We start from the raw sequence: 24,890 nt of genomic DNA, 5'->3' as shown, positions 1-24,890 counted from the left end.
AAGTCACCCCTCCCTGGATTTCCCTGGGTGTCTAGTTTTAAGAAATGGACAGGTTTGCTAGGTTTCCCTAGGTGCTGGCTGAGCTAGAGACTAAAAACTACTGCCACCCACTTTACAAAAACTGGTCAGTTTTCTGTGGAAACAATTGATGTATCCATGTTGTGTTTTTGGACCATTTCCTGTTGCAGGGACTAGGCCTACCCACACAAGTGAGGTGCCATTTTCATCAGGAGATGTAGGAGAATGTTGTGTGGAAGGAAGATTGTGGCTCTGTGCGGATTCCAGAACGTTCCATCACAGTAATATGAGGAAAATGATTTTTTTTAGTCAGTTTGAGGGTTGCAAGGGATTCTGGGTAAAAGAACCTGGTGAGAACCACACAAGTCACCCCATCCTGGATTTCCCTAGGTGTCTTTTTTTCAGAAATTGACAGGTTTGCTAAGTCTCCCTACATGCCAGCTGAAGGCAGGGCCCAAAAACCACAGCTACCAACTTTACAAAAAACTGCTGTTTGCAAGTAAACATTTAATGTATTCATGTTGTGGTTTGGCCAATTTCCTGTCAAGGGCACCAGGCCTGCCCACACAAGTGAGGTACCATTTTTATAGGAGGACTTAGGGGAATACAGGATAGTTGACCAAATGTTATTATCAATCGTTTCTCTGCATTTGCACCTTCCAAATGTAAGACAATGTGTAGAAAAAGAAAATCATTTTGAGAGATACCCTCTAATTCACATGCTATTATGGGTGCCCACAAATTCAGAGATGTGCAAATAAACCCTGCTTCTAAACTACATAACTTGTGCCCATTTCGGAAATACATTGGTTTTCTTGATACCTACTTTTCACTATTTATATTTTACCCTATAAATTGCTGTATACCTTGTGCACTACGAAAAACCATTGCAAGGCACAACTCAGTTATTGGCTGTGGGTACCTCGGGTTCTTGGTGAACTTACAAGCCCTAAATATCCATACAACCAGATGGGTCCAGCAGACATAACGATGTACTGGCTTTGAAAATCTGCCATAGTTTGAAAAAATTACAAATGAAAATGTAGACATAAATGGCTGCTGTTTTTTTTTCAACTCAATTTCATTTTGTAGGTCGAGCGTGCAAGCGCTTTTCGACCGCTTGTAAGTATTCTATAGGCTTTTAACCACGCCCATCACCAACTCGTTCATGGGCTTGCCTTTCAAAAATCCCTTGATGTCATTGCTAAATGCTCTACGTTTGTCCCGCATTGGGGCTGTGTTATTACGGCCTTGCAGACTGACCCTGTTACATGGATTATTGCAGGATTGTTGATATACTTCAGCATGAGCAAACAATGTTTTCTTTTATCTCTACCCTTTGTGCTCCATGGCGCTCACAGCATGAATAGCGTAGAACAGCAGTGTGAACTCCATTGGAAGTATTGAAGCGCTGGTCACATTGTTCACACTGTAACCTAATCTGAGTCATTTCTTTTGGCTCTCCCCTTCATGCCCCATAGCTTTCACAAAAACACCTGTAATTGATAAATGCTTTACCTAAAAAACAGAGAAATCCTCAAAGTGGCTCTCCCAACACAGTGGGAGAGCCAATGCTACAATATTCACTGAACTCGGAAAACTCGCCCCATAATGCTTTGCAGGCCATTACTTTAAAAAAAAACTTTTTTGCTCATAACCCAGCCTGTGGTGGTCCTAGGACAATGGGCCCACCACCAAAACGTTCATGACAACATGCTCTTTCTGTCTACATCATCTCTGGGTCCCCACACTAGGTTAGTGGGGACCCCAAAATAATAACCCAACCCACCATTCACTGTGTGCTTAAGCTCTTTCATGGCCTGAACTTTTGTTTTGCAGCTGGGAGTGGTTTGTGTTTTTAAGGGCCTTGTTTGTAATATCATTGCAGTAGGTCTGTTAGCTCGGAAAACGTGTAAGGCTATATGTTCTCTAGGGACTAAATATATGGTTACACCATTATTTTCTGCCATTTTCTCTTATGTGGTTAGACCTTCTAGGGGCTAACTATATGGTTACATGGCCATGTTTCTTACAAATGCTATTTTCATTGTTGTGTCCTCTAGGGGCTGTCCTAAGCATTACATTGAGCATATTAACATAGTACAATATTCTCAGCAGGAAACCCGCCCCATAATGCTTTTCAGGACATTAATTTTACAAAACATTTTTCCTCATAACTCAGCCTGTGGTGGTCCTAGGACAATGGGGCCACCTTCACAACATTCACCACAATGTGCTCTTTTGCTGTCTACATCATCTCTGGGTCTCCACACTAAGTTAGTGGGGACCCAAAAATGATAACCCCTTCCACCAATCACTGTCTTTTTAAATGTTCTCATGGTTGTAATTTTTGTTTTACAGCTGGGAGTAGTTTGTGTTTTAAAGACCTTTTTTGTAATTTTATTGTAGTAGGCCTGTTAGCCCTAAAAATGTGCAATGCGCTATACACTCTAGGGGCTAAATATATGGTTATGTTGTATTATTTTCTGACATTTTCTTTTCTTGTGGGTTATGCACTCTAGGGGCTAACTATGTGGTTTCATGACAACGCAATGCAAATGCTATTTTCATTGTAGTGTCCTTTAGTGGCTATCCTGAGTTTTACAGTCTAATGTCAAAAGTTTATTTCTGATAAAAGGTTTTTATTAGGTTTACATGATAATTGTATTTGTTTTATTAATCTCTCCTTATTGCAAATATGACTGATTGAGGCCAACTTAACATCCTTATTACGCTAGGACTATTTGAACATCCTTGATATGTTTGGGTGACCCTTCTAGTTTATTTCTCCTCTGTGACTGTCTTGTGTCTTTTTTTCGCGAATTGTGTTAGCCAGCCAGCCAGCAACTCTGATGGTGGGGTGGTGAAAGTGGTATTCTATTAAATTTAGCATGGCAGAGTTAAATTAGGATGCTAAATGGCAACATTTTTGTTTTTGGCTGCAGATATAGGGAAAAGGTAAATTAAAGTGATTTAGTTATATGCAGGACCACTGGAATTATGTGGCAGGAAAAGATCAAATTATGAGGTAGGGCTGTCCGATTTATGTGGCAAGAAAAGTCCAGTTATGAACTTACAATGCCAATAGCTCTAACTCAAGCAAATGCGAGACCTATTGCACTGCAAATGCTTTTTTTTTTTTTTTTCAACTGTTACTTTCTATAGGAAAACCTTGAAGGAGATACACAAATGACAACTTGCTAAATTCAGAATTTGGCTTACTCTTCAGAAATGTATAGCTTTCTGGTATCCACCATTGGTTTCACATCCATTTCTACCACTAACGGTAAGGAGGTTGAAAGCACAAAAAAAGAAAAAATTAACTATGTCTCAGTAAAATGCCAAAACTGTGTTGAAAAATCACATCTCCCTGTTCCTGAAAGCTGGGAAGATGATGATGTTAGCATTGCAAACCCTTTGTTAATGCCATTTGCAGGGGAAAAAAGACGCTTTCTTCTGCAGCACTTTTTCCCAATTTTTCCCTAAAAACTCAAAATGCAGCTATATTTTACCCATTTACTCAGTCCCCTCCAGGGGAATCCGCAGACCTTGGGTACCTTTAGAATCCCCAGGATGCTGGGGAAAAAAGGACACAAATTTGGCATGGATAGCTTATGTGAAAAAAAGGTTATGGGTGCCTAAGCCTGCTTAGCATGGGGGGTATGGGCTAGCAGCAAAGGGCTTAAAATGTATTGCACTTAGTAAGAGACCTGTTTCTAAATACCAGCAGCTGGATTCTGTATCAGATGGCCTTCTCAATAGCTGTGCATAAAACATTACCATAGTCTAAATATATCAAAGCACATAATATGAAGCAATCCTTCAATATACAGAACTGATGAAAGTGGGAGTAATACTCATGGTATCCTGAGATTATGGAATTCTGAGTTGGCCACTTCCATAAAAAGATTGCATACTGAAATGTTGGTTAATTAATATTGTAAGGTTTTAGGCCTCTAGTAAAGGGGGAATCTGGCACTATTCATTAGAGAAGTTTTACCAGACCCCTACTGCCCACCTCGATCTCCAGGTCACCTCTTCATCCTCTAAATTCCCACCACCACAATTTCAGTCTTGCCATGAATTTTAATTTTAATATTTATGCACGTTGCTCCAGCCCCTGACCTTGTATATGCATAAACAGTACGGTGATTAAATTGACCAGTTTGATTGCCCTGCTGTGCGGTCATAGCATTTGTTTCTGTTTATCCCACCTCCCCCACAGAAAAGTATTTGTTTCTCGTTGTCTCTAGTTTCCCTTGCATGCAGATTCTACGTTTCTCCATCCAAGTTTTTACTTCCAGAAATGTATTTATTTCTCTTGGGCTCAGTTTCCCTCATACAAAAGCTTTTGTTTCTCAGTGTATTCAGTTTCCCTCACACATAAACTTTTATCTCCCTGTCAGTTTCTGTCACAGGAAGATATCGCTTTCTTACTGTCCCCAGTTTCCCTCACAGAAAGGTATTTGTGAATCTCCATCCCAGTTTTCCTCACACAAGGCTCGTTATTTGTTTCTCTCAGACCCAGTTTCCCTTAATGAACTGTATTTGATTCTCACCTTCCCCATTTTACCTCACATAAAAGTATTTGTTTCTCTCTGTCCGTTTCCATCATAGAAATATATTTAAAGGGAACACTTTGAGTGATCTCAATTGTGCAAGAATCGATATGACATTTGGGCTTAAAGGGGTGCTCCAGCTCACATACATTGCTAACTTTACAGTCCTGCATTTCTCTCCTGTGACGTCCTCCCAAATTTTAAATGTTTACTGAGAGAGCACTGTAGATTGGAAAGGAAATACTGTTTTTTGTTTTTCTGGCTTGAAGCTTTGACGTTATAAAGCTGTAGGTCCTATGTTTAATTCCATATCTTTGAGTAACATTTGCTGAGAAACAGACTAAGAATTGTGGTGACCTTGAAATCAAGCATTGTTACACAATGGTACCAGCATGTTTCAGAAACGTTAAGACTATTACAATGTAGTGATGCAGAAAGATTCCCCCCACACTCCTGTAGAATGTCTCCCCCTTACAGATATTCATTGCCTGTAGGCTAAAGGGGGGGGCTGAATGGTTACCCCCCAAACGCCTCTGCGCGATGCAGGGGCTGAAGTGGTATGAATTACGCCCCTGGAATATGCCAACATTGCCATGGTACATCTGTATATTGAGGCATGTACACAAATCTAACATACAATTGTCTTTGTAGGGTGGGAATATGGAATAACTATTCCCCCGGATAATAAGCCGAAGTCTTGGGTGGCAGCGGAAAAAATGTATCATACACACAGACGACGAAGATTAGTCCGAAAACGAAGAAAAGACCCCACAGTTGGGAAGGCTACCAAGGTAAGAAGTCTGTTGCTAGCATTTTCCGGTTACAAATACCTGACTTTTTCACATGATGGCTGTACAAGTAATCTACTGATCGCAAATTGGCAGAGCGTTACTTTGGAGTCTGGATGTTTCATACATGTTTGACAGGTATGACTTTGAGCTGTTGAAGAAAATACATGATTAATACGTTATATGTGAGGAGTGCACTCCATAATGTCCTGCAGCAAAAGTGAACTATTGATCCTCTGAAATATGAGGCAGTTTGGTGCAAAAATGAAATTTTGACATTTAGACCCTTTTTTACCTTGTACTGTTGTCGTGCTGTTTCGCTTTTTCAAATTAATTTAAAAATCATTTTTACCAATGATAAAACCAAGATCCTCGTAGATTTGTAAATGTGTAGGAAGTTGGCTGTGTATATACTAACTCAAAGTGAGAGAGTGTGCACAGAGTCCAACGGTTCCCCTTAGAGATTGATAGTGGCATAATTAGATAATACTAATGCTCTATTTTGTGGTAGTGTGGTCGAGCAGTAGGCTTATCAGAGGGTAGTGTTAAGCGTTTGTTGTACACACACAGGCAATAAATGTAAACACACACTCAAAGACTTAACTCCAGGCCAATAGGTTTTTATATAGAAAAATATTATTTTCTTTATTTTAGAACCACAATATTCAGAATTCAAGTAAGTACATAAATTGTAAGGTACTAGGCATAGGTAAATATGAAACTTTGAATTAAAACAGAAATGTACACAGTTTTGGCAAAAATGGCAATAAGCTATTTTTAAAGTGGACACTGTGCAAATCAACAGTTCCTAGGGGAGGTAAGTATTGGTAAGTTTCTCAGGTAAGTAAAGCACTTACAAGTTCAGTCTCCGGGGCATAGGCAGCCCACCATTGGGGGTTCAAGTTAACCACAAACACCCAGCACCAGCAACACAGGGCCGGTTGGATGCAGAGGTCAAAGTAGGGCCCAAATAGCATAGGCGCCTATGGAGAATAGGATGCTCTGGTTCCAATCTGCTGGCACCTGCATCCTCTGGGAGCACTGGGGGGGTCATAAACAAGCACACAAAATAAACCCTCAGTGGCACTGGGGCGGCCGGGTGCAGTGTGTGAAGTAGGTGTCGGATTTTAGGTAGAAATCATTGGAGAGACCCGGGGTTACTCTGGCGATGCAGGCAGGGCACAGGGGGGTCCTCAGGCCAGCCACCAACTGGGCAAGGATGAGGGCCACCTGCTGGTCACTCCTGCACCAGTAGTTGGGTTCTCTCAGGCCTGGGGGCTATGGGTGCAGTGCTTCTTCCAGGCATCAGCTTACTTTGTTACTGGGCGGTCGCGGTCAGGGGGAGCCTTTTGGGTTCTTTCTGCAGGAGTCGCTGTGGGGGTGCAGGGAGGTCGTCTTGGGGTGTCCACCTCGTGGTAGTCGCCTGGGGGTCCTCTCTGCAGTGTTGGTTCTTCTGGAAACGAGTCAGGGGCGTTGGGTGCAGAGTGTTGGGGACTCATGCTTCCGGAGTGAGGCTGGAGTCCCTTTAAAAGATGGTTGTTTCTTTGTTTCTTGGACAGAGCCGCTGCCCACGGGAGTTTCTTGGTCCTTTTGGTTGCAGGACAGTCCCCTGAGTCCTCAGAGGTTTCTGGTTCTGCTGGATGCGTCGCTGTTCAGGTGCATATCACTAATCCTATCGGGGGAATCCTCCAATAAAAGATGGGGGATTTCCTAAGGCAGGGGTCACCTCAGCTGAGTACACCTTAGGGGCTGTCATGACTGGAGGATGACTACTCATTGTTTTTCTCATTAACTCCTCCGGTCTTGCAGGCAGGCATCTCCACTAGCTGGAGTGCCCTGGTGTGCTGTAACACCAAGCTTGAGCCTTTGAGGCTCACCGCCAGGTGTTACAGTTCCTGCATGGGGAGGTGTGAAGCACCTCCACCCAGTATAGGCTTTGTTCCTGGCCACAGAGTGACAAAGGCACTCACCCCATGTGGCCAGAAACCCATCTGGATGTGGCAGGCTGGCAGAAACTGGTCAACCTAACACTAGTATTTTGACTGGTATACAGGGGGCATCTCTAAGATGCCCTCTGTGTGCATTTCTCAATAAATCCCACACTGGCATCAGTGTGGATTTATTGTGCTGAGAAGTTTGATACCAAACTTCCCAGTATTCAGTATAGCCATTATGGAACTGTGGAGTTCATGTTTGATATACTCCCAGGCCATATACTCTTTATGGCTACCCTACACTTACAATGTCTAAGAATTTGCTTAGACACTGTAGGGGAATAGTGCTCATGCAGCTATGCCCTTACCTGTGGTGTACTGCACCCTGCCTTAGGGCTGTAAGGCCTGGTAGATGGGTGACTTGCCTATGCCACAGCAGTGGAGTGCCATGTCAACTTAGTCTTTTTCTCCCCACCAGCACGCACAAGCTGTGAGGCAGTGTGCATGTGCTTAGTGAGGGGTCCCCAGGGTGGCATAATACATGCTGCACCCCTTCCCTGGCCACAGGGGCCTTGGTACTAGGGGTACCATGTACAAGGGACTTATCTGTGTGCCAGGGCTGTGCCAATTGTGGAGGCAAAGGTACAGTTCAGGGAAAGAACACTGGTGCTGGGGCCTGGTTAGGAGAGTCCCAGCACAACTTCAATCATAACTAGCATCAATAAAAGGCAAAATGTTAGGGGGTAACCATGCCATCAGAGGCATTTTCCTACATGATCCCCTGAAATATGAGGCAGTTTGGTGCAAAAATGAAATTTCGGCATTTAGACCCTTTTTTTACCTTGTACGGTTGTCATGCTGTTTCACTTTTTCAAATTAATTTAAAAATAATTTTTAAGAAAAAAGGTAAAACCAAAATCCTCGTAGATTTGTAAATAAGAGCATGTATTCCAAGTGTATTTCCTAGCGCCTTCTCTCGTGTTATGCCAGAGGGCGTTATATTTTCATTACATGGATGTATAATCGGCTGGTTGTGCTCTACTTTCTTTTACTTGCAAATCTATTACATAGTAACTTTAAATCTCAATGCAGAAATGGGTCATTGCTACATGTGTCACAATAATAGATGATCCATGGTTGTTCATTACATAAGATAATGCCAATATTGCTCAAATATTTAGATTTTTTTCTCCATTACACCAGGCCCCGGAGCTAGAGTGCCCCCCCACCCCAACACACACACACCACACACTTTTGTTACCATGTGGGAGTTACAACGAGCGGTCATCTGCCCTTTTACTTAACCCCTCAGCAAAGCAAAAGACATAAAACTGAACAAGTTGTCAAAAACTGAACGTCAGGAGACCATATGTATCCAGACAGTCACATGGGAAGGACAACCCGGGCTCTTTGCCCCAGGCCCGTGCCCCTGTTACATATACTTCCATGATTAAGAACAGTCCTGGGGTTGACCTTTGTTGCGCAGCTAATGCGACAACACTAGGCGGCGCCTACTATAGTCTCCCTTTTCTCAGCGTACGTGTTCCCTAAAATTACTCGTAGCAACTTGAATGCGAAATCAGTAAACAAATAAAATAAACTGCTAAATGTTTGGCCTCCAGCCCCATCAAAACCTGTGGCATGCCTGGAATTTATGACCTAAAAGGAAACTACAACATTGTATAGTATTTGACGGAACTACTTTAAGATGGACATCATACTATTCAAATGGGAAAAGCTGTGCAGCAGTAGCAATCAGAGTGGGAAAGTGAAGCAATCTTAGGTTAAATAAGGATTGAATACCCACATGTACTTTTTGAGCATTGGGAGTGGACACCTCCAAGCTCCTTTGAGGTTCCAGAGAACTGTCCTGCATGCTGTAAAAGGCAATCTCAACTAGTCTGGCTCAGCCAGCCCTGCAAAGTCTGTGGAAGTAAAAGTCCATGGTGGTGGGAAGCGCCACAGAGTTAAAGAAAGGTTAATGGAGCACTATCACATGTTCTGTGCTAAACAACTCTATCTGCTGGTACCCATGGGCCACAATGATGTTAGCTGGGTGGTAAGGATCCTAAGGCACCTGACATATGGATGTGCTCACAGTAATTTTGTAAGGGTTAGTCATTATGTGCCAGCGAAAAGAAAGATCGTAATATGCAATAACTAAAATAGCTAAGTATATTAGAATAAAAAAGTACTTATTACAATGAGAAGGTATGGCAAGAGTGAGTACCTAATTTGATTATTCCTTCAGAACATTTTCTGTAGATAGGAACCAACATTCTATGTGCTGCTCCTATTTCTAGAATTATTCTAGCTCTGATTATGGCATGGGGAGGTAATAAATTAGAGTATAAGTATAGCGGGTAAGAACCCACCTCAAATAATAATCCCAATCCTTGTTTGGGAGAATAACTAAAGTCAGTAAACATGTCTGTGTTTAACCCTCTGATAACTTGGCACAAAGTAGAGGTAATATGTAAAGTATGTATGCACCAATCAAATAGTAATGTAGTGAAAACACAACACAACAAAATTCCCCAAAACAGTTAAGAAAAAGAGGGACTACCTGAATAAATAAAATGGCATCAAAATGACAAACATTTAATGAGCAGAACCGAAGATATGAATTTTTCAAGTTTAAATTAAAAATAGTGGGAAAAAGGACCAAAAGAGGTTAACTTGTTGGGCTAATCTGGGTCAAAGTCAAGCGTTAAGGTCCACATACAGGGACCAGATTCATCCAGGTGGAAAGTTTATCTTCTGACTTGAGAATATATGTGAACTTGAAAACGGTTGGTAATGAGTCATCAGCAGAGCAAGCTGGATCTGAAGCAGAGCTAGATGATGGTAGGTTGGTTTTTCGGTGCAGTTATCGATGAAGGCAGGAAAGGTTTCAGCAGCTGAATTCCAAAGTCTGTGCTCTATAAGATATATAAGCATTTATCCCAATGAAGCCCTATTCGTTTGGATCTAGAAATTGTTCTGGAAGTTGGATTTGCCTCGGCACTGCAAACTGGTAGCTTGAAGCTGACTAGGAATTCAGTATCAACGGCTGCAACTTTGATGATGTTACTGCTCTCCTTCAGTTCTCCAGGCAAAAAGTTATTAAGTTACACTTCTTGCAGTTTGGGGGTCAGGAGAAGTAAACTCTAACACCAGCCAAGGTTCCAGGTCCTGGTGCCACCACTTGGGCGTTAGGACTCACTGCAACATAGACCACCAGAAGGGTCCAGAGCATGTCCAGTAGGTACTGGTCAGCTGGGCAGTTGCAAGCAGAGAGGCCTCTGGAAGCTTGCGGAGTCCCTGTAGCTCAAACAGGTCATCAGCCAGCTGATCCTTGGGGTGACTACCGGGGTCCTGGGTTTAAGGCAAGTCAGTCTTCCTTCAGGCTCTTCAGACAGAAGGGCAGTCATTGATTTGATTTCTCACAGGTCCAGGAATGTTCTGAGCCTCGGGATAAAGGGCAAGTCTTTTTCCACCTGCTGTTGGAGAATGCCTAACTAGAGAGAGACAAAAGGAAGGCAAACCTAGGTATGAGCGTCATCTGTCACTGATAAGGGAAGAATCCTTTGAAGCTCAGGGAGGGGCTGAGTACAGCCCTAAGGCCATCCCGTCAAGAGAGGAGTCTTCCTCCCCATACCCAGAGCCCTTTGCCCACTGTCTGTGAGCATTACACATCGGACCACAGGGAAGTCATCAGGGGTCAGGTGACAGCTGGACACTGGTTGGAAAGCCTTTTGGTTTTAAGCATGAAAATGACAACTTTTTAAAAGTGTAATTTCCAAAATAATAATCTAAAATCATCAGGTTGAATTTTAAATGTATATTAAAATGAGTCCTTGAACCATTTTTCTGGCTCCTCCCAAACTGGATTTCACACTTAATAAAGGCAAAAGTATAAGCCCGTTTTAACTTATGGCAGAGGCAGCCTTGCCACTGTGAAAAAACGACTTTAGAGGTTTTTCACTGCCAGGGCATGTACAAAAAAGAAATATATATGTCTTACTTTTTAAGTACCATGCACCCTGCCCTATGACCACTTAGGACCTACCTTAAGGGTAACGTATACGTATTACAATGAAGGGTTAGGTCTGGCAAAAGGTTTATTTTAATAGGTCGAAATAGCAGTTAAAAACTAAACACCCAGGCTGCAGTTGCAGCCCTTGAGAAATGCTTCACAATCCCACTTTACGGTGTGGCACAATGAGTGCTGCAGCCCTCTAGTATTTAATTTATATGCACTGGGTGCACATAGTACCTTATATCAGGGATTTAGAGTAAATTAGATGTGCCAATGAGGTGAATGCCATGGATAAAAAGGAGAGCACAAGCACTTTACTACTGGTTGGCAGGGGCAAAATACGCAGACTTCAGTGGCCTTCAAAAACTGGTTCAGCAACAAAAGGTACATCTGGGGGAAGATCATGCAAAAGATTGTCATTTTCAACAGGGGCGCTTTCAAACTCAGAGTAAATTAAGGCAATATTGACAAAATCACAGTTCTGCATTTATTTTCCGTACTATAACAAGTTATGTGTTTACATTAGATGTAATTGGCACTAATTGCTGCAAAACTTACACTTCTATACTAGTCCATATCAACATTACTGCTGCCAAAGATGAAAGTCCACAGCAGGCAGGAATGGCAAAGTCCACTTATAAATATATTGCCACAACCTCTGCCGCAGTCACTCTCACTGCCCTCTCCTGGTCTTCAAAAGCTCTGACTCTCCAGACACACATTTCCCCCGCTTTCCCTATCTCTCCCTCTAGTTTTACCTTCTTTTGCTCACACACACATCCATTGTCTCCCTTGCTTTTTGTGTATTTCCCTGTCTCTCTTTAAACACAAGGAACCATGACCGCCTTCATTGCAAGATTAGACTGCTTACAAGACCGTGCTCAGTAGTGACCCAACCACTTATAGTGCTTCTGTCACCAACATTAATGGCTGGTGGAATGTGAAAGTGGTGGGGCGAAGGGGCAATTAATGATTTTATAGTGTGAGTGAAGTGGATGCTTATGAAGGGGGCTCAGGAGGTTTCCCCCCCCGAAAACATTAAAAAAAAAAAATGTATTTTGCTGCCATTTTCAGCACTATGTTTGTGACAAATTGTCTAAAAATTAAAAATGTTATACTGGCTTCAGCCTGCCACCCTCCCTCCACCCAAGGTGTGGTGTTAGGGTGAGAGCTGCTGACTTTGGAACAGGGAAACCAGTCTCAATTCTTGTAGTTGGCTGAACATCCTGTGATTCTGGGCAAATCAGTTAGGACCATATTCATAATTTTTTCATGCAATGCCACGTAAAGGGAAAGGGCAGGAATGTTCTTTCCTTGTGCTGGTGCACTTTTGCCTGCCTACTGCCAATGCAGGCATCGTGTGTCATGGTGCAAGGGTGCCTGCTTTGTAGGCATGATTGCTTTTGTGCAGGAAGGGATACCTTTCTGCACAAAAACAATCCTTTGAGGCTTTTTCCTCTTTTTACATGTGCTGCAGAAACAGCACACTTAGAAAGAGGAAATAACATGGGGAAATAAAGATATTTCTTCTCGTTACGCCTCCGCTTGAAGAGGGTAGCATTTTGACGCAGTCCCAGGTGTGCCACTCAGGGTAAATTTGGGAATGCACCAAAATTCATTGGTGGATGCATAGGAACACTCATGCTCCATGCATGGAATGCCTCCCTTGGCCAGATTAATGTAAGGCAGCAACTTGTGATGCTTTGCATTACTCCAGATCAGAAGACTTCAAACTTAGGGTCACGCCCCCAAAGAGGGCCTGTGGATGTGTTCCCTGAGGGGCGCAAATGGGTCTGCAATTATGTGGAAATGAAGATAGCCTGGGAGCGCAGACACGTTTCTAGGCTGTTTTCATTTAGATACAGCAGTTAAAGTCCATGAAAAGTATGAGGTGGCATGGGGTGGGGTTGGTGAGCGTGAAGACGGGATCAAAGATGGTTTAAAAAGAAAAAAATCAGCATTCTATTGTTTTCACCTACGAGTAACAGCATATAAAGACATGAAAAATAAATAAAAGTTAAACTAATCAAAAGGAACTATACTATTTTACCTTTTGAAACTTCAGTCGGCTAATGTGATCACTGCAGATGTCTTCGTGTTTGACCAGAGAGTCTGACAATTACATCCCGATTGGTGCAGTGGGGAATAGTGACTTGCTTATAGTGCTACGAGGTCCCTGTTTGTGAATGTCATTATTTTAAAATTGTACTACACTCTATAAAACTGGTGCTGAGAAATACTGAATAGATAAAACAAGTGCTTTAGAAATATAAACGTTAGTGATAAGCATTTAGACTGTATCTGTTGCAAATATTTTTGTGTATTCACTAAAAGGGTGCACTCCTTTTAATGGACACATATATTATCTCTTAAAAATAACAAATGCAACTTCAAAAGATTTTGCTGATCGGGCTCAGAGCAAAAAAGTTTGAAGACCTCTGCTCCAGATTTATCGAGCACCGCAGGGCCGTGTAAGGTGGCCTTGGATGGCTTAGTAAATCTCATCTATGTTTTGCCTCACCCTTGTGTGACCTTGGGTGGCACAAGAGTGATACAAAACTTAGATAAATATGCCACCTAGTCTCCCATTTGCATTAAAAAAAATAATGTGACCTTGTGAAATGTAATTGGTGCTCACATAAAGAGCTTCAATGCCATCTGGTTGAGTTTGTGTTAAATACAAACTGCACAAAGAGGTTAAAACAAATATAGATACCCATTTAGTGGCTGATTTGTACAAAGTGACAATAGAAAATCTGGATGAATCACAGCTTCTCCTCTAAACTGTGCGATCTTAGGCAAATATTTTATTTCACCAAATCTTAATTTTCTTGATTATCATGTATGAAAGGACTTTCAAATATGAGTTCAGAGTACCAGTTGTACAAAAACCTATTGTGTTTGATTTATTAGACTGTTATGTTGATCTATAATAATCTGGGCCACATACCGGGTTTACATGATGTCTTGACCCTTAGTTCAAAAACGATCACTTTAAAAAAACATCTCAGTGCAGTACAACAATGTGACATATTAATGTAAAGGATTCTACATATTAAAGAAAAACTGTTCTTTTAAAAATGTTAGAGAGACCAAAATATTTTAAGTGAGGTTTGTTGAATGCACTGCTGTTGCTACTCGAGAGAACGAGAGTGGGAACAGAAGAGCTTGCCTGGACAAAGAGAGTGAGGAAGGGGAAAAGGAAGGGAAAGCGACTGTGAAAGAGAGACAAGAGAATTCAAGACAATTTACCCCATTCCTCATCTTATCCGGTTGATGTCACAGATTGAGGCACTACACACCAGCAGTCTGTGCTGCTTCCTTTCCCCGAGGCAAAAGGTAAAATCCTCTCTGGCTCAAATGCTGTAAACAGCTACACGAGGTGTGCAGCCACCTGCACAATATATATGTTTAGAGCATGCAGCACTGAACCATACATTTAGTTTCATGATCCTCTTGCAAAGGCTGTAACCGGTCTCCTCAGCTGGTCACCCTGTGATGACTTGGGAAAGGGAGGGGTGGTGAGAGGCAGCTCTAAATAACTGACAAGCAGCCCCTGGAGTATAGGGCAGATGCTGTACGCCTCTGGGGCTGCTAGAGAATGCGATGCTTTATTGTGTCATCTGTGGGCAGTGCCTAGGGACCACAGGTATTGCAGGACCGGGCTGACCGCATGTCAGCCCATTGTCTGTTTAACATTCATTACTGCCAGCTGGCTTTTGCACACCTGCGCTTGTGCCTAAATAGAACTGCCTGACTTCTGTTGTCGAGGACGACTCAGCAGCCCAAGGCTGTGTATGTAGGCATTGTAATTTATATAGCATGGTAATTGCTTTTTGCAATCAATCACCATCCTTATTGCTATTAATGGGAGGGGCATAGCCCATAGAAACCACCTCTGGTCACCAATAGTGTCGAAATGTTTGTATTGCACAATTGCTATGCAGCACTTTGATTCCATTAGTTATCAATGGACAGCCATTGTTCACTCCCTATACAATGTTTTTTATTAATTCTACACTTAAGTTAGGTTTTGGTATGTTCGAATTTCAGGTGTGCAAGGCAGAAAATTCTGAGGCATTGCTGGTCCAGATGCACAGTATAGTTCATAGAAACCACAAACCTTCACATCTTAAGGGTGTAGAGCATTTTAAAATACCAAACATTTGAGGAGCTTATCAGTGAATCATCAATGCTGAAGAGTTTTCTTTGTTTTTATCTGGACCAATATCATTCAAAAAAATAAAAGGCTCTCTTGGCTCTTCCTTCACAAAGAAGACAAGGTCACACCATCATTTAATGTCATAGAGGCCCAAGCGGGTATTGATATAGAATACTCATCCTTGTCTGCTCAGTTCAGAACCAGGCAGATCTGGGCTAGGGACAGTTACTATCCTCACCAACTTATTGAACTCTACAGTTGCTGGCAGCCCAGGCGTTGGTTGCAGAAAGTGAGAGATAGTTGGCAAGTACTTCAAAATGCTGAGCTGGAATTTACCTGGCGTCGATCACAAACTTAGGGCCATATGTACCAACAAATTTTCCCATAGACATAGAATGGGTAAAACCCTTTGCTACATCTGGCCCTTAGTTCTCCCGACTGGTGCAATTTTGTTTCACCCTTCCCTGTTTACATATTGCAAGAAACCTAGGCTGTCAATGTGTTCACTTTCAAGGTTACACCACGTTTTTAATCCCTGCTTCAATGGGGACCAGAGGCAGACCTTCAGGGGGACTGATTATTTAGCTGTATACCATGCTAACCCATATTATAAAGGAAATAAACACCATCCATATGGGCATTTAACAACTACAGATGTCTCTTACTACTAAAATAAAAAGAATCCTGCTTAACATCTTTAGTAGACAAATAGTGGAATACACCATACATTTCTGCATTGCATGGATACCATTATCAAATCCTCATCAGAAGCTCGAGGGAAAATATCACTGGCCTTAGCAGCTGACTTTAATACCACCTTTGAACTTCCAAATGTTTATAGATCGGTGACGGAATCAGGCATGAGGTGCCCTTGGTGTACAGGAGAGGGATATTGAGTATTGCTCACAGAGGCACATATTGATATAACAAATTTAGACATTACATCTTTGCCAATGGCCCACAACAGAACATTATAGACTACATCAAGACTGATCTTCCTAGCTGGCCCTTAGTCTTTGACATGACAGTGCGTAGAAAGTGATCATCATCTGTTAGATTTCCATCTTCTGTCTCAAGCTTTCATCTTGCCGACTGGGACACCTATGGGTTCTAGTTACAGTATACAGACACATACGATATCCAATAGGAAAATAAATGAAGTGGGAACTGGTATGGTCTGAATCCATCCATCAATCTGAATAAATGACACAATAGGTAATGTTTTGTCCCTACCATCTGCCATTTTCTGACCACCAGCAAAGCCCAAACTTTTATCTGTGTATATTTTATAACCTGTCTAAACAGCTTTCTGAACCGACTGTGACTCAGTAGACCCCCAGATTTAGAAAACACCTGTGATATAACAAAGACTGTAGATATGCAAAGGGATTTCTACCACAGATCTAACAAACAAGGATAGGGGAATAATAGTATATAGCAGAGTGATGTACAAGGACCTAGTATACACAAATAAATGGGAGGTCCTTAAGAAAGTTGCCATCTCAAAAGACTCAAACAATTTAGTCTTCTATTGCCCACTGAAGAAAAAATCCCACTGCAAACTAAAAAGTTCTGCTTCCTGGTCGTCATAAGACACACACTTCTGCTCTTTTTCATTGTGATCCTTCTGCTACTTTCAACACAAAGTCACTCCTTTCTCATTTGTTGGTTGTCTAAACTTCGGAACCCTGGTTCCATTTTTACTGGTTTCATACCTATCTTTCAAGTTGTTCCTTTTTAGTTTACTGGAAAGGAGTTGTATCTTCTTTTCACCTTATCCTTTAAGGTATGTAGGTTTTCCTGCTCCTGTGTCTAGAACCGGTCCTCCTATATATTTACGTTCTACATTATACTATTGACATCTTCAGCTAGGAACTGTGGCATTCCCTTTGACTTGTCCTTGAACTTTTCAGACCACTTTCTGTATTGAAGTTCTGTCACTTACAGCTTCATAACATTTGGAAAGTCTAATCTTTTGTACTCTCAAACATCTGCTTCAATATTTAGCATGAATTAAATGCTGTTCTTTATATGTCCGGCTTCCTGAATACCTACCTCACATTACTTCAGATTATTCAGAATGCCTGCATCTACCTCTATTTTTTTACATCAACTATTGCACTTGTATCTCTTCTTATCTTTTTCAGCCTTGTTGGTTACCTCTTTAATCCCATTTCAGATTCCACTATCTTTGCACCAATTTCAGGTGTCTTTCTATTGCTGCACTCTCAGTTCTTTAATCTCTTCGTGCAACTAGCTCCCTTCACTGTGGTTCTCAGTTTCTTCTTCTCAATTTCTTCTTTTTGTCCCTCAACCTCCTTGTGCTGCTTCACATTTCCATTTGTTCACACTTGTTGCTCTTCAGCTTTGGACAAATCCTTTATTTTATCTGTTCAGCTCATAACCTATGTTTAAGAAATTGCTGAAAGGTGTCTATTCTGCCTACAGCTGAGTGGAACCTTGTTGTAACTTTGTAGTTTTATTCATGAACTATGTACTGTTTTTGTGGTTTACTTTGTGTCTTTGATAAATGTGCTTGAAGAATCCAATAACCACCACATTTTCAAGACCGCTATGTCTGTATTAGGCAGATTTACTTGGTCTTTATTTTGGTTAACCTGAGGCTGAGCAACAATTGTAGAGCTTTGCAAGAGACTCAAAATCGCTGTTAATCCAACAGTGTTCCTCAAAGTTTAACATCTGGGATGAGCATGATGGCATTAAAGGTGGCTCTGTAGCATGGATCTTACCAGTTCTGCATATTTATCTGTGGCATCAACAAGAGACGTGGTGCCTGGTGTAGAGTTTGGTGGAGGGGGTTACTCCATCACAAACATTACGGATATCCCATCCTCCACAGTAACCAGTGTTACTGTGGATTTGTCATGGTATTTTCTCACATTCAAGATTATTTCTCAAGTCCTGTTACCTGTAGTATGTGAATTATGAAGAAAAAGGAGGGAGACCGATTCCATATCAAGAAAGATTTTGCTCATTTACTGATTCTCATTATCATTTCCTTGCAGGAAGCCATGTCTCGTGAGGATCAGGAAGGATGGGAATATGCCTCTCTGATTGGCTGGAAGTTCCATTTGAAAGAGCGCAGTTCGGATAATTACCGTCGCAGACGGTGGCGAAGGAAAATGTCTCCTTCTGAAAGTCTTGGTGCCGCAGCTATTTTTAAACTGGAAGGAGCTCTCGTAAGTACTATGGAGAATCCCTTTATTTGTGCTTGGGTCCTAGAGAAGACCAAGGGTGCCCTTCACTTTTATTACGAGAGTTAAACCAATGATCTTGAGAGTCAAGCACATTGGTTTGTTGTGACCTGTATCCAAAATTCAGCCACTTCAAAACAAGCTTCGCATATTATAGTCCATGCCAAGAATCGGATGATGATGAACTCCCTACTAGAGCGCAAAAGTGGTTACTGTATAGGAAACTGCTTTCATGATTGTGTGAGAATATACTCCCCACCCAGAAGTTCACTGAATTTATAAAGAATAGGACAAAGGTGTTTGCAGGGTGTGCAGAATAAGCATCAAGTGGACCTGAGGTGGTGTGCTTCTGCCACTCATCAGTGAACAGGTCTTGCAATCCAAGACAGCAGAAGATGCATAGACATGGGGTGCATCTGATTTGTGGGTATGACAAAATACTAGACACGTGACCTCTAGAGCATGATCATGGCTGATACAGAGGTCCTTCAAAATCATCTCTACTAATCCTTTTGTGAATTCTATAAATGAAGGAGTTGAGTACAACATTTTGACCCTCTTACCCCAGAGTCCTGTTGATTTTATGAAATGTTAAAGCAGCTCAATACTTTGTGTGGACAATGGACATTTGAAACCAGTGTCCTACAACAACACAAGTGCTTTAGTTGCATTCCTCCTCAATCAGGTTACCAAGAACAACCAACATGTACTGTGTGTAAGTGATCCTGTGTTGTTTGAAGTTTTTTCTGGTGGGAACCAGGATGTACTAGTTCATCATAAAATGTCTTGGAGGTTAGGACAGAAAACATTTACTATCAAACCTTGAAAAGGTTGGCTATAATCAATCATCCAGAAAAACATTATGGAGAAACCTGCATGCCACCCAAAATGAATGTGTATGTGTGACCTCAGAAAATTAAAGTGAGTGGAAAGGAAGTTTAGATGGATGTGAAAGAATAGTGTGTTTGTATGTTTATAAGATTTATTGAAAAGACAGGGATTGGTCAGTACCCTTTGTTTGAGAGAGAGGATTTATGTGGACCATAAAGATAGCTTGTGAGTTACATGTCTTAAGCAGTGATTAAGAGAGGACACTAGTTTGTGATTGTGTATCCAAATCCCATTTGATTGTAAAAAACAAACACTGCTTTGTGCGTCTCTGTTAGTACTACCGTTTTGTGTAACACTGCGACAGAGGTACATTTTACCTGATAATGGTGTAGAGATGACTTCACCAGATTTGAAAGAATGTTTAGGCATTGAACATGAAAATCTGCTTTATGTTACATTACCTAGTGACCAACATTGTTGCGGAGCATTTTTAATTGATCTGGCTTTGGTTAAAGCAATAGATTGAAAAATAAGCTGTGAAATAAATTGTTGAGGAAGATGATTTAAGTCCACTTGGTATGGGAAGGCTTATCAGATTAGCAGCATGACATCATAAACCAAATACTAAATGTACATAGTGTGGTAGGAAAGCTGAAAACACCAGTGGCAGATGAATGAGTTTAAGAGTAAAGAATAAGCAGAAGTCTGTTCAGATTAGGTTTTGTGTGACAGATGCATCACAAAGGGTTGAAGGTAAAGATGAGCATTGAGCTGAGATGAAACCTATCCAGGGCCAGAAGAAAATCTTCTGTATCCATCAGAATGTCATTTCAAGGATGAATAATCTTATTTGGGTGAGCAATAATTGTGTGTGGAATTTCTAACAAATATCATAGGACAGAAGGATGATTAACGGTAAACATTGAAATATATGCCAAGGCATTGCAAAAGTATGAGAAAATGGAGCGGCTGACTCATCTGAGATACTTGTACGCCATATATTTACCAGGTACATCACTGTTTTTGGTTATCATTAACTGTAGCCTTGAGGGTTAGCAATTTGAGGATGTAAGTATGTCCTTTTATTCAAATGTCTGGCTGCTCCTCCTTTTGACAAATTCTGTAAAAATATTCAGAATGTGTACATTCAGCCTTCCTGTTTCTTTAAACCTTTCAAATTGCTGTATGGTAGCCCAAGAACCCTTGCAGTAGAAACCCTTGACTTTCTTGGTGAAAGCTGGTCACTTAGTAGTTCTTAAGTTATTTGTGAAGAGTTCTGCTTTTGCGTGACCTTAAAGATCATCCTATATACTTCTGTACAATACTACTGTCTGAAATGTAGTGTTGATTGGATTACCGGTTTCACCTATTTATCCTTTGAGTGCACTTCAAATGTTCTCTGTTATTTTGTCATAGAAAAATTGGGAAGTGAAGACAGGACATGCATAGGCTCCCATTCAATGCTGAAGTGTGATGAATGAATGAGTTATTCCTCAACTTATGTGATCATTTGCATGCACTCAGCAGTAGGTGTGAGATCAGTGGGTAGCTAATACCCCATATCATAACCCATAGATGAGTCTTAATCTTCCTAATTTCTACACATAATATTATGCTGTAATCTTCCACAAATTATTTAAGTACAAATTGGAACATTTCAATCATTTAAAATTCACACAAATGTGTTCTACCATACCCCTCCACTCTCCTCATTTTGCCACATGTTTACCTTACATTTTGGCTTCTGGAAGCATTAATGTATTTATTGTTCCATGTGAATTTAGGGAGCAGACCTCGGTGGTGATCAAGGTGAGAAGAGCCAAGAAAAGGAGTCTGCTACTACTGTGTTTGGTGCCAATACTCCAATTGTCTCTTGCACATTTGACAGTAAGTGTTTTCAATTTGCACTTATGAGCTACTATTTTAAGTATTGCTACTTATAGTTTGTTATAGCGCTCTTCTCACCAATACATCAAAAATAAGTATACGGAGAGAATGGGCCATGGATCAGTCCTCTTCAGTCAATGGTTTTCATTTTTTGTCATGATTTACCATTGTTTGGATGGGCTCTCCATCAAGACCTTGGCAGTTTGAGGATGATTACAAGGTTACATTTGTCTTTGCATTATATTGCAGTCATAATATCAAATAGACTTTTTTTTTTTTTTTTAACTGCAGAGGCACAATGACATGTAGCTTGAATTTGAGACCCTGCGTGTGTTCTTTAATGTATTTACTTTGCTGCCACAATATTTTAAATTATGATTTATGGCTATTCAGTTTGTGGCTGTAATGTCAGCTAGTCATTAAAGGTACAGTACTATTATAAATCACTGAGGGTTCATTTGTTTTACTTCGCTATCATGAGAGCACATCGTTGGATTAACATTTTTTGTAAAGGTCTGTGGACAGATTTCTTAAAGATGGAATGATAATACTAATCCTTTGTCAATAGTACCTAAGCAGTATTTCATCGTGCATGCCTTTTAATTTTCAGCACTTTCAATGCAAACTTTCTTTCTCGGTTTCATAATACTCTACTGAATGTGTATGGCCTTATTCGGTCATTGCAGTCTAAGCAAAATGATCCCTTTTTAGGTCGAAGCCTACCAGACAGCAATGCTCTCTGGTTTGCCAAAATACATCTTGGAGACATTTGAAAAGATTCCCTGGCAATGCATTCTGTCCATTGCTTACCATTAGCTTTGTGTTTTGTAACTCACATTTGCTTGATCTCTTTTTTGCTGGCATTTTGTTTTAGACTGTCCACTTGAGTTTGTCTCTTTTATAGCCCATACCTAATTTATGGTATCAAGCCAGAAATACAACAGGCAGTTCTCAACATGCCTTTTGATAAAGAACACTTGCTTGGACCAGAAGTTCATACTATCATTGACAAGCTGAAAAAGGATTCAGAGACAGCTAAAGTTATGGGGGCCCTACTAATTACACTAAGTAAGGGTCATTTTCGTAGACTACAATTTAAGGGAGATTTCTGAACGTCATCTAGCAAGCCTTCTACATCCCAGACCAAACTAGGAACACATTGTAACAGTAGAGGTTCCTTCAGAGGCGCTTACAGGGGCTCAAATAGTAAACGTAGAGGTAAGGCATCCACTTCTAGAGGTTCTGTCTCAAGCACACGGCAGTGACTGTGTATAGAGTCCTTCAACACACACCTCTTCAGTAGGGGGAAGACTAGCAAATTCTATCCCCAATGGTCCAAAATAACCACAGATCAATTGGTTCTATCAATTGTCCAATAATCCCCCTTGGGATATGGTCACTCTGCAAGATGTTCTCCTATTACAGCAAGGCAATTTCATGACCGCCTTAGATCTCAAGGATGCTTACTTTCACATTCCCATACAGGGAGTGCAGAATTATTAGGCAAATGAGTATTTTGACCACATCATCCTCTTTATGCATGTTGTCTGACTCCAAGCTGTATAGGCTCGAAAGCCTACTACCAATTAAGCATATTAGGTGATGTGCATCTCTGTAATGAGAAGGGGTGTGTTCTAATGACATCAACACCCTATATCAGGTGTGCATAATTATTAGGCAACTTCCTTTCCTTTGGCAAAATGGGTCAAAAGAAGGACTTGACAGGCTCAGAAAAGTCAAAAATAGTGAGATATCTTGCAGAGGGATGCAGCACTCTTAAAATTGCAAAGCTTCTGAAGCGTGATCATCGAACAATCAAGCGTTTCATTCAAAATAGTCAACCGGGTCGCAAGAAGCGTGTGGAAAAACCAAGGCGCAAAATAACTGCCCATGAACTGAGAAAAGTCAAGCGTGCAGCTGCCACGATGCCACTTGCCACCAGTTTGGCCATATTTCAGAGCTGCAACATCACTGGAGTGCCCAAAAGCACAAGGTGTGCAATACTCAGAGACATGGCCAAGGTAAGAAAGGCTGAAAGACGACCACCACTGAACAAGACACACAAGCTGAAACGTCAAGACTGGGCCAAGAAATATCTCAAGACTGATTTTTCTAAGGTTTTATGGACTGATGAAATGAGAGTGAGTCTTGATGGGCCAGATGGATGGGCCCGTGGCTGGATTGGTAAAGGGCAGAGAGCTCCAGTCCGACTCAGACGCCAGCAAGGTGGAGGTGGAGTACTGGTTTGGGCTGGTATCATCAAAGATGAGCTTGTGGGGCCTTTTCGGGTTGAGGATGGAGTCAAGCTCAACTCCCAGTCCTACTGCCAGTTCCTGGAAGACACCTTCTTCAAGCAGTGGTACAGGAAGAAGTCTGCATCCTTCAAGAAAAACATGATTTTCATGCAGGACAATGCTCCATCACACGCGTCCAAGTACTCCACAGCGTGGCTGGCAAGAAAGGGTATAAAAGAAGGACATCTAATGACCTGGCCTCCTTGTTCACCTGATCTGAACCCCATTGAGAACCTGTGGTCCATCCTCAAATGTGAGATTTACAAGGAGGGAAAACAGTACACCTCTCTGAACAGTGTCTGGGAGGCTGTGGTTGCTGCTGCACGCAATGTTGATGGTGAACAGATCAAAACACTGACAGAATCCATGGATGGCAGGCTTTTGAGTGTCCTTGCAAAGAAAGGTGGCTATATTGGTCACTGATTTGTTTTTGTTTTGTTTTTGAATGTCAGAAATGTATATTTGTGAATGTTGAGATGTTATATTGGTTTCACTGGTAATAATAAATAATTGAAATGGGTATATATTTTTTTTTGTTAAGTTGCCTAATAATTATGCACAGTAATAGTCACCTGCACACACAGATATCCCCCTAACATAGCTAAAACTAAAAACAAACTAAAAACTACTTCCAAAAATATTCAGCTTTGATATTAATGAGTTTTTTGGGTTCATTGAGAACATGGTTGTTGTTCAATAATAAAATTAATCCTCAAAAATACAACTTGCCTAATAATTCTGCACTCCCTGTACATCCAGCACACAGCAGATACCTCAGATTTGTCACTGTGGAATCCTCAGAACACAGCATAGTCATGTTTTCCCATACTTGGACGACTGGTTCATCAAGGAAAATACCATCCAACAATGTCAGAATCATACTCAGTACATCTTCAACACAATCTGGCATTTACAATTAACTTTCTCAAATCCCATCACCTACAATATTATCCGGGAGCAATTTTCAATACTCACTTGGTGTTGGCATTTACAAACCCAGCTTGTGTTCAAGCCTTTCAAACTCTTCTGTCTCAATTACAGGAGAACCACACTTACACAGAGTAGTGATGCAGCTAGTAGGAATGATGGCTTCTTGCATTGCCATCGTGCCTCATGTCAGACTACACATGCGTCCCTTACCGCAGTGTCTATCTTGTCAGTGGTCTTAGTCACAGGGTGAT

The 24,890-nt window shown here is 41.3% G+C and overlaps 1 protein-coding gene across 6 annotated transcripts in view; it reads left to right on the top strand.

Moving 5' to 3' along the window:
- The window catches only part of MYOF (myoferlin), a 686,313-nt gene that overhangs the window by 448,865 nt on the left and 212,558 nt on the right, over positions 1–24,890 (top strand). For all 6 annotated transcript variants that reach the window (XM_069239822.1, XM_069239820.1, XM_069239821.1 and 3 more), the window contains 3 exons: positions 5,229–5,368; positions 18,509–18,682; positions 21,313–21,415. In XM_069239822.1, coding sequence (XP_069095923.1) covers positions 5,229–5,368; positions 18,509–18,682; positions 21,313–21,415 — 417 coding nt within the window. The remainder of the gene's footprint in view (positions 1–5,228; positions 5,369–18,508; positions 18,683–21,312; positions 21,416–24,890) is intronic.

The sequence above is a fragment of the Pleurodeles waltl genome, chromosome 6 (assembly GCF_031143425.1).
Source record: "Pleurodeles waltl isolate 20211129_DDA chromosome 6, aPleWal1.hap1.20221129, whole genome shotgun sequence".
Taxonomy (NCBI): domain Eukaryota; kingdom Metazoa; phylum Chordata; class Amphibia; order Caudata; family Salamandridae; genus Pleurodeles; species Pleurodeles waltl.
Note: the sequence above shows the minus strand (reverse complement) of the source record. Positions and strands in the feature narration are given on the sequence as shown.